This window comes from Argopecten irradians, chromosome 4 (genome assembly GCF_041381155.1).
Source record: "Argopecten irradians isolate NY chromosome 4, Ai_NY, whole genome shotgun sequence".
Lineage (NCBI taxonomy): Eukaryota > Metazoa > Mollusca > Bivalvia > Pectinida > Pectinidae > Argopecten > Argopecten irradians.
In genome coordinates this window covers 19,422,800-19,440,297 of record NC_091137.1, presented here as the reverse complement: position 1 = coordinate 19,440,297, position 17,498 = coordinate 19,422,800, and the positions used below count along the sequence as shown (strand labels likewise).

At 35.7% G+C, this 17,498-nt stretch overlaps 2 protein-coding genes across 2 annotated transcripts in view; both read left to right on the top strand.

The window, feature by feature from the left end:
- Nucleotides 1–14,381, top strand: part of LOC138320858 (sushi, von Willebrand factor type A, EGF and pentraxin domain-containing protein 1-like) — a 79,776-nt gene extending 65,395 nt beyond the window's left edge. The window contains exons 26-28 of the mRNA XM_069264129.1: nt 10,832–11,555; nt 11,837–11,942; nt 12,395–14,381. Of these exons, the coding sequence (XP_069120230.1) occupies nt 10,832–11,555; nt 11,837–11,942; nt 12,395–12,551 (987 nt within the window). The 3' untranslated portion in view covers nt 12,552–14,381. The remainder of the gene's footprint in view (nt 1–10,831; nt 11,556–11,836; nt 11,943–12,394) is intronic.
- Nucleotides 4,153–10,804, top strand: LOC138322001 (uncharacterized). Its single transcript, XM_069266061.1, has 10 exons — nt 4,153–4,309; nt 4,761–4,959; nt 5,373–5,554; nt 5,781–5,945; nt 6,117–6,347; nt 6,802–6,972; nt 7,092–7,286; nt 7,847–8,116; nt 8,645–8,879; nt 10,471–10,804. Exons 1-10 carry the CDS (start codon nt 4,225–4,227, stop codon nt 10,802–10,804), a joined length of 2,067 nt encoding a protein of 688 aa, XP_069122162.1. The 5' UTR covers nt 4,153–4,224.
- Nucleotides 14,382–17,498: the final 3,117 nt, after the last annotated feature.

The following is a 17,498-nucleotide window of genomic DNA, read 5'->3' as shown; positions in this document are numbered from 1 at the left end:
CAGTCCAATTCGAATATTCACCGTTGAGCACTACCTGTTGCTTGCGATTGGATAGAAAATCTTGTATCTGCAGCTTTTCAGTTTAGATAGTAGCCTTTTTTTTTAGGAACTGTGTCAAATTTTTCCGGCGTTTTTTCTTTATTTTGATAGCGTCGCGAGCACTGTTCTTCATCCACGGTGTATGCAACTTTTTGGAAGTCGCTTTACACTCTTGTACGTTTTTCTTTGATTTCTTGATTGATTATATCAGTAAAGTGTTCCCAAGTCTCCTCCACAGAATCACAAATATTAGTGCCCCACTCTATATTATCCCAGGTTTAGCCTGATGCGTTCGTAGTTTCCTTTGTTGTAGTTTAGTATAAGGGCAGTTGTAGTTGGTTCACAGTATAACCTTAAGTTGAATTTAAAGTTGCATGGTCACTGTTGCCTAATGGTGCATTTATTTCAAGGTTTTCTATCATGTTGGCCTCATTTGTAAATATCATATCCAGAATAGATGGTTCCTCGTTGCTTGTTATTCTTGTTGGAGTATTTATGTATTGGAATAGAAAGTTGTCACTACAATTTTCCATAAATTTTGGCTGGTAGGTGTTCACTTGTGGCTGTTGTTTCATTTTCCCAGTTGATATGTTTTTGATGTTGAAATCTCCAACACTCACTACATGGGTGCATTTATGATTACGGCATTGCTGTACTGATATCACTTTCCTTAGTTCCTGGATCGAGAGGTTTGATGCATTTGGACTTCTATATATACATTGGAAAAGAAGCCAATCCATGGAGTTTAGTTTTCATTTCCACAGCTGAGTATTTTTATATGGTTTGGACTCAAGATGTATAACCTCTGATGCACTGATAATTTTTTTATATGAACACAGACGCCTCTACCTGTATAGCCCTCGATTTCCTTGCTGAATAGTTTGTAATTTGGAATGTTGACTTCTAGTTGTAGGTTACAATTATTCCTGGTTTTTTTTTTTTTTTTTTTTTTGTAATAGTTCAGTAATGGCTACAATGTCATAGCTACATTGCTCCAACACTTCAAGTCTTCTTTTTTTATTTCTTAGGCTATCTGCGTTGGTATATCAAACGTTTATGTGTTCAGCTATCATGATAGTAGCTTGGCTAAAAGAGCTGGTATTTACACTAGAGTTAAAATTGCTAAAATTCTCATCAATATAACGGTCCGTTGAGTTGATTGATTCGTCTACATCAGATGTTATTTTACTTATGTGGAGACCTGGGATAAGAGACAGGGCACTCCCTATTCTCATACCTGGCCTTTCCCATAGACATACTATCGATCATAATTGTATTGTTGAAATCATTGCAGTATATTTTAGTTGGGTCATCGTTTTCGTCTCCACTGTTCGTTGAATCTCTATATATGCACACTGGCGGAGGCGTTGGATGGAGTTGGGTTGTTTGTTGGTAGGAGTTCTAAATGGTGTAGGATTTTTAGCTTTGCTCTCTCTTCTTTTTTATTCTTTTTCACGTTGCGCTGGGGTTAAGTCTTTAACAACGATAGCCTTTTGTAGCTGCCTAGGGGCTTTTTTGCTTTATGTTTCTAGCATTTTCTATAATTTGCCTCCGTTTGAGTTTACTATCCAAAGTCACCTTTAGTGGTCTAGTTTTATTTTCGGTCTTGTTTCCCAGCCTTATAGCACTTTTTACTTCTAAGTTATGTCCTCCTCTTTTTTACTTTCACTTGTGGTTTTTGGAGGATTCAGGGAGATTGAAGATAATTAGGTATAGCATTATTGATTTTTGATCCTCGATTTTTCTGACTCCACCTCGAACCTCTTCCGCTATTTTTTCTTTTACACTTTGAGTTTATTTCCTCCACCAGGCGGTGTCTCATTTTGTTGACTTCCGTTTTGCTTTACCGGATATTGTTTTATCAATTGAATCTATTTTCTTCTCGATAGTTTTGAGTTGGAGGTCGTTTGTAGTATCCAAGTTAGCTATGGCTGTTTGCATGTTATGCATTGTTTGAAAGTTAGATTTGCACACAGTGCACGTCCACATGCAGTTCTGTCCGTCCTCCTTTCCTATAGATTCTATCAGTACTTTGGAAAACTTGGTACATGCAATGCAGTATTTGAGACCGCACACGGAACATCGGGATGAAATCTGTTTCCTCTTAAATAAAGTTGTTCCCATTTTGGGCAGGAGTTACTGGCGAGTCTGGTCCTTTTGTTTGATTTGATGGCAAGGGAGTTTGAGGTGATCATGTTATCCATAGTGACTGATATGTTTTTATAGATACGTTTAAAAACAGTTTTTACAGGACACTCCCTATAATACTGTTATACTGTTTTCGTCTAATTAGGTCGTAAGATGATCATGATGTCTCCTTATGTAGTGTTGGATACGTAGTGCCCACAGTCTCGCTAGCTCATTTTCCGGGGTGGATCCCATCATTATACAATGTAAAGTGGGTTTTTTTTTTGTATGAGGTGGTTTTTTATTTTTTGTTTTGACTGCTTTGAAATAATGTCCTGAGATAGTCTTGACGCTGGGTATTCCGTGTTGAGATGCGGTTTAAGCCTCATTTCTGAATTTAGGCCGTCTATAGATTCATTAATGTTACAGTCTACGGATTTGAAATCCTGACTACTTGGGTGACCTTTTCGTAATTCCAATGTTCAGTAGACCGATATGGTATGTCCAGAAATATTACAGTTGCATCATTGTGCGTCAATATCACCGACTTCAGTGCTTTATATCCCGTTATCACAGTTTGTAGTTGATGTTATAAGTTCTGTTTCACATGAATGCATTTACCTCTCTTTTCAGCAGCAGTAAATTCACAGGCTATGCCACAACACACTGTTAGTTTACTGAGTAGTCTCCTTCTGAGCTGAATATCATCTGTTTAGCTCCACCTTTGTAGATAAAGGTTAATTTACCGTGATCATCAGAGTTCGTATGTGTTTCAATATCTTTGCATTGTAAGATTAGAAATGCTCTAATCCCTCTAAACATTGAAGGTCGCAGGTTGTAGCCTTGGCCTCCTGAAAAGAAAAATAGAAATGTTTGAATTTGATGTATCTAATATCAATCAAATAATTCCTTTTAAAAAGAATTTCATTTTTTTTCCTCACGTAACTCCAGGTTGTATACGTGATGATATTGAAGTGATCTGTGGGCCTGTGGACCTCTAGACGGAAGCGGGAGACAAATGGTCAATATACCGGTAGATGGCGTCCTTCCTCTATACATGACAGAGAATTTATCTTACCGTGTCAAACGTTCAACAAACGTACTGACATTTAAGCTTACATTCGAACTAGTTTGGGTAGGAGGCACGACGGCAGACGACTTGCAACGAAATGACCAAGATCTTTATGACATCATAGATGCAATTGAAAATGAGATAGCCAGCGGAGGAGGTAATATATCGTATAATGGTATAAGTCCTGATAAGAGATAACTGCTGATAAATGGCCGATGATGGAATGTCCATTCGGACAAACGGCAAAATACTACGGATACATTCCTAACTGTGGTAAGTGTGAAAGTGTCACGATTTAGAAACATCAAACATTTTAATGGTTTGCCAAAGTGCTGTCAGATAACAAAATTGTGCAAAGGCGCAAACTTACTGTCATGTTTTTTTATTTGATGGTCTTTAGCTGTGTTTAATACGATATTATTTATGTCGATACTCAGTTTACATTATTTAGGCATCACTCACGCTTTTGTTTATCTGATTTATCTTCATCATATACTCTCTTGGGAAAAAACCTATGAGAATATCTCGTATCCGCAAACTCTATTTGCTAGAAACAACTGTATTCTAGTCATACTTTTCACATCTGTACAGAGGGCTGTGCTACTGGGAAGTATTATGAAGCCACTATTTTCCGATTGTGCTAAGTGTCCAGTAGGAACCTACCAGGATGAGTCCCACCAAACAACATGTAAAAGCATGTCCCATAGATATGTCTACGAAAGAAAACAGGCAGGAAAAACATCTCGGAATGTTTTCCGTAAGTATGATTATGTTTTTCTGATTAATCTATTGGTGTCATTTAATATTTCACCGATTTATCTCGAGTATTAAATACTACCATTGCACCTTGGACGTTGTTTCAAACGAATTTTTTTTTATTATTATTATTGATCTTATATTGTTTACAGCTGTGTGTCCGGCAGGAAGTTACTCAGCCTCCGCAGTCATCCCCTGTACGAAATGCCCACCTGGCGAATACCAACCGAATGCGAACAGCAAGAGTTGCAATAAATGTGATATGGGTAAAAACTACAATAGCAAGCGGACAAAACTCTGCTTCTACCTGTACGAGTAAGTTTCAGCAAAATAAACATACAATGTATTTTTCATTGAAATCACACAGTTCCAGTCACACAAACACCTCGTGGTGGTTTCGAGGGCGCACATTTATCTGTGTATAGAACTATGCTTATTCTATAAATAGACATGATGAAAAAGCAATGTGCTTGTATATAAAACCTCTAACAACTAATTATTAGGCCATCCAATTTTTGGACTTTTTTTGTCGTTAAGTGCTTTGTTTTGTTTCAGCCTGCAAATACAAATCATCAGTAATGTGTGCTTTTTTGTTTGAATAATTAACTGAGTATAATACATTTTAATGTACATGATCAGATTTTAACAGCAAAGTGCTATGATTATTTCGTTTAAGCCTGCAGTTACAGATCATTTGTAATGAAAATAAGCATGGTATGTATAATGCAAATTTTCAGATTAAAAATATGAAACCTTTATGTTTTAGCGTATGACGTCGTCCTAAGCTCGCCAGAACAAAATGTAACTTTTGCGGATATAACAGCATCACTAGAAGCATTCACTCTGATGTTTTGGATGAATTGCCCTCTCGGAAATGTCATCCGACCATCGTTTGGGTTTTTCAGGGGCGGTACTTATGAATCCATGCTAAATATACTTGATCGTCAAAACTTCGAGCTATTTGGGTATGCTTTTGTCTATAGCTAGATATCAGGATGACGGAAGATTTTTCTTCCGTCACTGATCAGTCCGTCAGCACTTTGTAAACTTATACAGATCTCATGAAAATATTGCTGTCAATTTCTTTATAAGGCTATAACGATGTTACTCGAACCTTTACCTCTTGTCATCTGGCCTGAAACTATATCATTAATCAGATATACACACACGAAATGATTATGGCCAAGCTCATTGCTGATGTTTCATCATTGTAGTTCAAATGTAGCATCGAACTCTGTGTTTTGTCCGTACCTCAAGACATGCCATTTACTAGACAATTATTCTTTTCAATCACATTTTCAATTATAAAAGTCAGTAAAAATAATCAAATCATGTATGCTTGATATTTCTGTATAGTTATACAATGTTTATTCAACAGATCCACTATCCAGGTAACAATGAACGGTTGGACTCATATCACGGTGAGGTGGTCCAATACCGCCCTCCGGGCCGAACTGATGATCCATGGTAATACTGTGGGCTCTACTCCAGTTTCTATAGGATACATCATGGCGAGTGGATTCCATCTTCAGATGTCACAAAGCATCGGGAACAACGGCAGTAAGTTAATGGTTCACACTCAAAATGGCCTTCCTTTTCAATAGTTTGAATTGTTATATTCATATATATTTCCTTCAAATTCGGTTACCAATTACCGGTAAACGGCTATCTAGGTAAGATATAGAGAAATTGCAAGGATATTTATATGTCATTTAAGTGTTTGAATGCGGTTATTAATCGTTTATATTTAAAAAAAAACATCTTATGTTTCTGTTGGCGGTTTTAGGCTGTCGTATATCTGGACTACAAATGAAAAACACCAGTAGAAGTGATGTGGATATACAGACGGATATTACAACATGTACACCCAGCGGCGAAGACGCTGTTTACACCATGGACAACTTCAAACATAAGATAGGAATAGACATCGACACACCTTCAATGTGTGACGGTAAGAAAATCTAAAAACACAATCTTCACTTTTTTGTAGGCAAACAGAAAAAAAAGTGTTTATTGTTAGATAATTCTTTTATAAGAACGTATTAAGCAAGTGTTCCATTTAATATCTAGGTCCATCATCAAAAATGATACGAAAGCATAAATATTTATCTCACATTTCTAGAAGTAGACGAGTGTGACTCGAGTCCATGTGGAGGCCATTTTTGTGAGAACCTGTTGAATGGATACCGATGTGAGTGTAAGGGCGGATACACGGGAGACAACTGTGAGATTGCCCCAGACTACTGTGTAAATCACCAGTGTGAGAACGGAGCGACCTGTGTTAGTGGTGAATGGAACTATACTTGCACGTGCGCATCTAATTTTAAAGGAGCACTGTGTGAGGACGAAATAGGTAATGTGTTAATTCCTATACATCGATATTAATGAAATAATCATATATTTGTACCTAAATCATGCTCACAAATGATATACAAATATACTTCATTCACTTTCATTTACCGAAATGGATGTTAATGATATATAACGCCTTTTGTTCGAGCTGATTTGTTGACATTAAATAACCACATATCATGAACTATACGACGTATTGTGAAATTAAAAAAATTCTTCAAAGTTTTATTTTTCATCTTCTAGAAGGAGAAAGACAACTGAACTATTATAGGGAACCATAAGCTATTATCAACGAATTAAACACAAAAAGAAAAGTTACTGCTCATCGATGGCATCTGTAAAGTTTAATATGTATATGACAAATTATTGTACAGTATACATATGTATATTTTTCAAGCCTATCGAAAACCTACATATTTGGTTTTGCGTATTTAATGACCTACTAATATATTCAGTCAATGGAAACTGGGCGGAATGGGGAACATATAGTGTATGCAGCCAGACCTGTAACGGAGGAACCAAAACAAGAGTAAGAACGTGTACAAACCCGTCCCCGGGACCAGATGGGGCTGACTGTTCGGGGAATAGCCAGGACCAGGTTGTCTGTAATACAGAACCGTGTCCAGGTAAAGGAATCCATGCAATTTGTACACTTTAATTAATGTAAAATAAATTAACGAAGCATTGGTATGATGTCTAGTTTTGATACATTGATTTGAAGTAAAACAGTTCAACGTTATTGTAGAATGTGAACCATTTGGACTGCTTTTGCTGCAAAGCCGGAACACAAAGGAAGATGGTTGTGTGACAGAGGGTGATTACACGAGATGTGGAATTGTATGTGAAACCGGAATGGAATTCGTCAATCCACCCAAGGACTACTACGAATGTGGGGCCAATACCTCCTTTGAATGGAATGGAATCCCTCCAAGCTGTTCGCGTAAGTCGGCTCCGGGTAACAGGCTTTAATTGCACATAGTTTCCCTGTAGCTCAGTCGGTACATCCTCGATACTCCAGGGGTTCCGATCACTTACGATCCCTACACCTTCGGACTATCTCATAGTGAAATTGAAGGCAGCTCAGCGGAAAACATTTGACCAATCACAGGCTAGCAAAGATTTCCTTTGAAGACTACAGACAGAGCGACATCAAAGCCACGCAGTCAACCACAGTGTACCGTTATACGGCTCTTTTGATGTGCATCAAAGAAGGACTGGATTACCTGTTCTGTTCTGTTGCCTCCTGTTTTACTATGAGATAGTCCATGGGTGTAGAGATCGTAAGTGATCGGAACCACTGGGGTATCAAGGATGAGTCGGTAGAGCGGCGAACTAGTAAGCCTGGAATCGAGGATTCGAGTCAGGCTGGCCCTGCTAACCCTTTGTTTATGATACTGTATATCTGTGGGGGATTATATTTCGCAACATTAAATACATGAGAATAAAATGGGGGAAGAATACCTGCAATTTATTATATCTGTATAAATTTCTGTAAAACAGGCGTTCGTCCAGGACAGAGATTGACCCTAGATACATCCGTTAAGTATCCAAGTGTCCTTCCGTGTGGAGCAGAGACAGATCTAGCCTTGTTGTCAGCTGCAGGAGAAGCCCAATGTGTACGTAACAATGCATGTACAATGTCTGTTTCCACAACGGGCTGCTCGTCAAGACGTAAACGCAATACAGGCACAACGGCTCAAATATCATTCATTATCAACCTGGAAGATCTTAATGATTTCAACCTCACTGCATTGCTAGAACAAAATATCGGTTAGTATGTTGTCACATGTTACTATGAATTGGGTTTCAACTCAGGATTTCTTTTGAACGTGCTTTTGAAAAAAGCCTTATTGTATTGACCGTGTAACAGGTAGTTACCTATTTAAAGTATAAACAACAAAATATATTGGCTCTCTATTTAGCCACTATTAGTTATGGCGTAAAGATATTATGCCGCAGTATACGGTGTTTATATTCTTTGAATGTAGACGTGAATAGAGATAAAGTTATATGGGATAAACAAGTTCTACAACGCATGACTGTTATTTGATATGTTTAATGTAAGTGATTTTATGAATTTTGAAAATAAACTTGCGAAAGTTGATGTCTTTTCAAAATTTGAACATTAACTAATCGAATTTGATAAACAACAGTCACTAATCGGGGAACCTCTCTTGGTATGTGACATACATATATCATAAAGACCCACTCCTTTATCATTAGATGCTACCTACCCTGAATATGTTACAAGATTAATATGAAAAGTTTCTGACATATCTTATTAATATGTTCATATAGTGAGTGCTGACCTGCAGACCTATATCGACGCCATTACCGAACTAGAACAAACAGCACAGCAAATCAACAGTTCTTTTCCCTCCAAATATCATTTCTCTGTGGAATGTCCAACTATTGTCCAAAGTACATACATCGAGACACACCATCACGCTCGCCTCTTCTTTTCTCCCTGCTGTGATAACGTGTGCCCGGAACGGCCTCCTACAAAGCCAAACCGAGACGGGACGCGAAGCTTGTGACAGCACAGTTTTCCAAACAATCCTGTCTCAGATTTCGATATGCATTCATACCAGGACCGTACTCATTAGGCGTTACGATTCTTTATGCAATTAGATAGTCAAGTACAAAGTCCAATTTGTAGTAGCTACTTCAACTTCATCATTGAATAAATCTGATAAAAAAGCAAACTAGTATTAAGAGATTTTTAACCCGGAGTGACTAAAACAGTAATTCACATAGGCTAAACGTTTTATGGCAACCGCAATCTTAACATATAACGTGGGACCTCAAGAAACTACCACCAAAATTGGAACGCTAGGCCCGGAAACAGGAGAACCTTCTTACTTAAAATATGAGAAACAGAAATTTCATTTCCGGTTATACAATCTAACCCTCTGCATAACTGTCCTGCACAAAATATAAGATGTCGATTAAGAAATCTTGGTTACCATATCTTTTTAATGGTGTTATATTTGTTTACTTTCTCGAGGAAGGGCCATATCTCTATCCTGTATATTAAAATCATAAAAAATAAAGATGGCAAATATATGGTGAAAAAACTAGCGCAGGATAAGCAGAATGTCATCGTGTGTAAATAACCACTAACAGAGGTGTATCAGGCGGGTTGCATATATTGTTCTAAAACCAAGAAAAAACAAAGGTACAGCAGGATAAGTGACTAATGAATCGCGGGCTGTGGTGGAGTATAATATACACTCAAAACAAATTGTATTTGAAACGTTTGAGCTCATAATTAATTCCATTTGTTTATGATGTCTTTACATTTTATAATCAAACTATATTTAGGAGGTGTTCCATTTTGGGTAACTCAAACCTGCTGAACACACGGGGCTAGACCTGGGCATGCTTCAAGCTCTCTATTTCAAGTAATCGAATCATGAAATTTATTAAAACTGAAGGCATCTATTTGTGGAAAAATCTGGATTTATGCACACGTTAGAAAAATTTTCACAATTATGATCAAAAAGTGTTCCAATTTGTGTAAGCGTCACGTTTACATGTAAACATTTAGACTGCAATCGTAGGTTTTATTGGATTTATTTTAGGACTATTTTCTTACATTTTGGACAAAATTGTGTTTTTATTGATATTCCAAATTTTAAGCAAAATAACAGTAAACCTATATGAATTATTGAAACAGCTATACTTTTACTGTTAAAGGGAATTAGGTCAAGATTGTTGTATTAGTTTATAGACCCGTGGTGTTCTATTTTCATGCATTAGCTTATTGGTAACATTTTGTGGTCTGTTTCAGTTGAGTGCCCCGTAGTGAACATGTGAAGACAATGGTTGGTGTGTTTTCTGTGATTTTAGGAACTTACCAGGACCAGGAAGGACAGACTGAGTGTCTAACATGTCCCACACTGGTTACACTACACAGTTTGTGGGGATGATTGATGTCGCCAATGTTCCGGTTATTTGTATTTTAGCGTTTAGAAATACAAAATAGATAAATATTTTCTGTTCATAATAAAACATGCAATTAATTAACAAAACAACTATAAACGTTTTGTAAGCAATGCTTATTGTTGGATATTACTGTTTATTTCTTAATATTATATATGATGCTATTATTATTTTTGAAGTGGAAGCCACAACAACAAGCACTGTGAGTTCGACAACAGGTTCATCATCAACAAGTACGACAACGGTTACATTACCAACGGTTCCCACTTCCCCAACAACTGCGACTGGACCAACTACCACGCCCACAACTACAACGCCCACAACTACAACTACCACGGCCACAACTACAACTACCACGCCCACAACTACAACTACCACGCCCACAACTACAACTACCACGCCCACAACTACAACTACCACGCCCACAACTACAACTACCACGCCCACAACTACAACTACCACGCCCACAACTACAACTACCATGCCCACAACTACAACTACCCACGCCCATAACTACAAACTACCACGCCCACAACTACAACTACCACGCCCATAACTACAACTACCACGCCCACAACTACAACTACCATGCCCACAACTACAACTACCACGCCCACAACTACAACTAACACGCCCACAACTACAACTACCACGCCCACAACTACAACTACCATGCCCACAACTACAACTACCATGCCCACAACTACAACTACCACGCCCACAACTACAACTAACACGCCCATAACTACAACTACCACGCCCACAACTACAACTACCACGCCCACAACTACAACTAACACGCCCACAACTACATCTACCACGCCCACAACTACAACTACCACGCCCACAACTACAACTACCACCATGCCCACAACTACAACTACCACGCCCACAACTACAACTACCACGCCCACAACTACAACTACCACGCCCACAACTACAACTACCACGCCCACAACTACAACTACCACGCCCACAACTACAACTACCACGCCCACAACTACAACTACCACGCCCACAACTACAACTACCACGCCCACAACTACAACTACCACGCCCACAACTACAACTACCACGCCCACAACTACAACTAACACGCCCACAACTCCGATAACCACGTTCACACCTACAACTACTACGCTCACAACTACAACTACCACGCCCACACCTACAGCTACCACGTCATCAAATGTAGCTGCAATTTCTAGTACAGATCGACAGACTTCATCTGTTCCAGAAAATGGTTCAACCGAACATTTGGAAGGTATTTAATCTTCGGTTGCATATATTTAATCATAGAAAAGAACCCAAAGATCATTTGTTAATGTTACCGCTCCCCGATCAACACATGAGACCTGTATATTCATATACAAATATCCATTCCTGACAAATCTGAACGAATATAACACGGACTGCATTGCGAGCAAATATGAATGTGCCCACGTAGTGTGAAAATATAAACAATTGTGAAATACCATAATTCTAAAGCAATATGTATACACGTTGTAGAATCATTGTATGTATATGTGTTTGTATTCGTTACAGGACCACCGAAGATAGTTTTGATTGCGGTTATCATAGCAGTCTGTATTGCGGTACTGGCATTGACCATTGCTATAGTGGCGTATTTTAAAGTTAGGAAAAATTCCAGGTAAGTAACGTATGAATGTTGGTACGATGTAAATCAACAATGAAGGAGAAATAATGTATTTATCAGTGTGTGGTTGTAAAGAGGACGTATTACTTTCAATAATATTTATATATATTTCGGCCTACAATCAAAATTATATAATAACATATACTACATATATAATACATTAGCTGAAATCGAAATTTAAACACAGCACACAAGTAATAGATAGTATTTGTCACACATTATAACAAAAGATATTGAGATGGAAAATTGAATAAAACAATTTAATGTTTTCTAATCCACTAAATTAAACTGACGTTGTTATATAAATATATATATTCTATTGCAATTATGTTACTATTTGATAACGTTCATGGGGGTCAAAGGAAATTAATACAATTTTTATTCGACAATTCATTCACCGACACGACATATATGTATGGTGTAGAAGTGTTCATGTGTCGCTTCAGAAAACGATTCAGAGAGCAGTACAATTCCCAGGGAAGCACTGCGTCCATCAATATGGTAACCCCGGGCTTCCCCAAGGAACCACTACCAATGCTAAACGAGTATGCCATGATGCCGGGCCACCTCCCTTCCTCCACAGCATGGAATATGAAAGAATAGTTGTTGACGCAGCATCACGTATCATGTATAGTGTTATGTAATCTCGGCACATCTGTAAATAACCTTCATTGTTGATAAGACGTTTACAGAATCAACACAACCAAGTATACACCACAAAAGCTAAACTTTACCCTACATGTTTATATCGCAGATATTTGTCTCACAATATCGATATATATAAACAGCTTGATGTTATTACTATATGATTGCTTGCTTTATCAACATATGCATGTATATGTTTTCCTTATATCCCCATTTCTCACACAATCCGCCTGATATCCAGTGATTTCGCCCGGATAATATTTTTGTATATATCACTTGTGTAATATGACCAGGAGCGATTTTCATTGGCTGTGTCTTTCATGAAATTTAAAGTTACGTCATAAATGACGTAAAAGAGTGATTTCCCATCTCCTTGACTGTTAGAGATGAAATTCTTTTTTATAAAATCATAAGGTTAATATCCTATGCTGATCATCAAATAACATATTTTAAAACAAGTTACCATACTTTTATTTACCTATCAAGGTAAAAAGAGCAGGATTACGCGGTGCGTGTCTATCTCAGTAGTAAACATTACACGATCTTTTTTTTTAAATCTATACTGTTATCAAACTCTACATTGAACGGTACATGTGTGTAAACACATATAGAACATAGTATAGCTGGGATGTAATAAGATTGAAATGTAGAACATGATTTAACTGTGGTACTTGTATGCAAATAAGTTTGAAATGTAGAACATTATATAACTGTGGTATGTAAATTTAAATAAGTTTAAAATGTAGAACATTATATAACTGTGATATGTAAATAAGTTTGAATTGTACAACATTATATAACTGCGGTATGTAAATAAGTTTGAAATGCAGAACATTATATAACTGTGATATGTAAATAAGTTTGAACTGTAGAACATTATATAACTGTGGTATGTAAATAAGTTTGAAATGCAGAACATTATCTGACTAAAATGTAAATAAGTTTGAAAGGAAATCCATGATTATTCAGTAGCTGTACAGTTACGATACATTTTCAGAGTTAAAGCGTTAATTTTGGTGTCGACGCCAGTATTTCTCCTAAAATTAATATCTCTAGTAATATTAGATATCGGAAGGTAAGTTGAAATTTATAAATCTGGGTTAAGTTTCAAGTTTAAAAATGATTATTATATAATTTAAGTTAATATACATATAGTTGTTTTCAAATGTTCGTAATGTTTTATGCAGTGTTATACCATTTTCAAACAATATTATCAATATATTAAAAAGGTACATAGATTTAAGTAAATGGAACAAGTTAACTTGTGATAGCACTCGGCTGTGAGTTATGTATTTATTTGTTTGACCCGTGAGGACCCTTTACAATTAACGACCTTTTGCTCGTGTATGATATTTGACTATATGTGGAAATTAACATTTCATTTATTTAATTAAATTGTTTAGAAGATAATGATAAGTGTAGTATTAACAGTAAGTAAGTAACTTTTGTGACTTTGCAAAATTGTTTTACATTCCCATTTTAAATATCAAAAGCCGTTTCGGAAAAGTAGTGGGCATTTAAGTGGCTAAATATTAGATTTGAAATTCAAAATTTCTGTCTCAAAGAATACATGCGATGTGGAGCGGATAGAAGTTCCTTCATTGTTTTGAAATAGTGCCATACTGTTAGAATACAATATGATACAATGTTATATAATGTACTAAGACATGCTACATAACACTATAACAGGAGTAGGTTTAACCTCTCTGGTTTTAAGTGCCACAACTTTATGGATAATGCAATAATATATAATCATCTTTTGTTTTCAAATAAAGTTTGTTGTTTCATTTTCGTTTGTACCTTTTCTTTATATATACCATTATTTTTTTTATAATTTTATTTTTTTCCAATCAATTTTATGAATACATAGAAATACATTGACATGCAAACTCACTCACTCTCATTTCCCAATCAATATTATGAATACTTTGAGCTATATTTACATGTAAACTCACTCACTCACTACCATTCGTCATGTTTATGAAATGAAATGGGTTTTCTTTCATAGAAAATCTCAATGTTTAGATATGAAGAATAGAAAGACTTAAGAGTCATGAAAGCTAACAAATATTTCAAAGTGACCGTTGGGATTCTACATGATGGCCAGACAGTGGAAAATCAATCAATATAAAATGATAAATGTAATTATTAATATAAAATAATCATCACAAACAAACACAAACGTTCTGAATCTACTGACTACTATTCTCGGCTATACATTACAAACATTATTGTGTCCCGCCCATCCTGCCCAGTGGGAAGGATGTGTCAGAGATAAGATTTATACAAATTCTTTTCTCCTCCGCCAAAGGATGTTTCTAGTTAAATTCTGGTACACAAACCATGCACTAGTAGAAATTTAAAAAGATGATTAAAAATCTGGCCAGATTTAGTTTAAATCCTTTCAGAACTCTACTATGACTGGTAGTAATCTAAATGAAGTGGTGATGAGCGGATGGACGACAGACGGCGGACGCCGCTCCATGACAAAAGCTCAACAGCAAAATGAGCTAGAATTCTATGTTTCAAAGGAACCCTTGTATTATTTAGTCTTTTTTTTTCTTTTAATATATAGTTGTTTTGTGGTGTCCTATTATCAGTCTCATTTTTTAGATTTAAAAGTCATTACCATACTGCAATATTGGTATTTTGTATTGATTAGATATATATCCATATACGTGCGTTTTTTAATCTCTGAACTATTTTTATAAGAATACATATATAAATATTTATAAGAAATAAAAACAATAACGACTGACTAGTCAGTCGTTATTGTTTTTATTTCTTATAGATTTCGTCCGTATATCATATATATATATATATATATATATATATATATATATATATATAGAATGTTCATATGAGTGCCTTTGTTTATCTATTATATATTTATAAAAAAACCTTCATGACACAAGTATTTTAAATATAATATATATATATTTATACATTAAATGACGTTAATAATATCCAGTATAATTTCTCATGAAATAGAAAATGAACATGTACCATCAAAATCGATCGGTTTGCAAAGACGCTAATTGCTATTATAGGCACCTAAAGTTTCCTCCCGGTTGACTATGTCCGCGTTGAAATTTCCACACAGCCTTCACTGCTTTCAAAGTGTTAGGCGGATTTATCTTTAGATCTGTGCTTATCCATGATTTAAAATGTCAAAACTGTACATCATAAGCAGAACTTGACCGTCATTTTCATATGTATGGACTTTTGAAATATATCAATAAACGCATTTAGACTGGTTTTCTTTGTCCGTATATTTACAAAGCTATATTGTAATCGACAACAACTGTAACAATACAAAAATGTGTTCGTTGTCTTCTGAAAGAGAAAGTGTAACAATGATTTCAAGAATAAGCATTTTCAGATCCAAAATACACATTATAATTCTGACCATTTTTTGTGATTTTAAACACGGACTGATATCTACTATTCAAACTGTCACATTCAGGATATACACCAGAGCCGTAATCAGATTATTGCTAAAATATATAGACATAATTAATTCCCCAATATACAATGTAGAAGTTAATAAAAAGACACTGTAACGGCTGGATAATAAGTCTTAGGAAACGATTTATTTGGGATCAGTCCATGTTTGTAAGACTAAACGCCATAATATCATTAAAGCAATTGAAACATTTTTAGGAATTGTTCTACCCTTATTTAAGAAAGGGGACAGACATGTGGTGTCCAATTATCGCCCTATTACTTTGTTATCATGTATCGGTAAAGTTTTTGAAAGAGTAGTATTCAAGTATATTTATAATTACTTTCTTGATAACTCCTTGTTTTATGAAAAAACAATCTGGTTTTATGTCTCGTCATTCTACAGTACACCAATTAATAGAAATGTACCATAATATATGTTGTTCTCTTTGAAGAAAAAAAACACACCTGTCTTATTTTTTGTGATATATCAAAAGCATTTAACCGTGTATGGCACAAGGGTTTATTGATTAAATTAGAAGCCTATGGTATTAGAGGTAAACTATTACTTTGGTTAAAAAATTATATATCAGGACTGCAACAGCAAGTTTTAGTAAAAAATGTGTATTCTGATCAAGGCTCCACAAATGCAGGTGTTCCGCAGGGAAGTGTCTTGGGACCACTTTTATTCTTAATTTTACATAAATGATATTGTTGATAATTTGAATAGCGTTTCACGTTTATTTGCCGATGATACTTCCTTAATGTTTTCTTCATCATCTTATGAAGATATTCAACGATCTTTAAATAGTGACCTACAGAAGCTTCATCAATGGTTCCAAGACTGGCTCACGGCTCACTAAATTCAACCCGCAAAAGACTGATGTATTATTCATAACAAATTCTAAAAACATGCCACTTTTGCAACTTACTTTTGTTACTGAAATTTTAAATTGTGTTGAAAACCATAGACATTTAGGTGTAACTTTTAGTTCAGATGCAAAGTGGTCTTTACATATATCAGAAATCCAAAAGGCTTGTATGAAAAAAATTTAGGTATTAAGAAAATTTAAATATTTGTTGAATAGAAAGACGCTATTGCGGATATACAAAGTATTTGTGTTGCCAGTATTAGAATATGCATGTGAATTATGGGATGGTTGTTCACTGACAGATGTAAATAAGCTCGAGCAAGTCTAACTTGAAGCAGCAAGAGTTATCACAGGCCTACCTTCTTTTTCTAGTAAACAGTCTTTGTATAAAGAATCCCAACTTCAACCATTATCAGAAAGAAGGAAACTAAAAAAAATTCACTTATGTATTCTACCGAAAACTTTTCCGAGACTAGTAAAACTAGTGGAGATCAGAAGATAAATTGAATTTCAAAAAATAAGTTATATGCCTAAAGGTGATAATCATTTAATTTAGATTAAGATACATATATATTGTTTTCAAAAATTA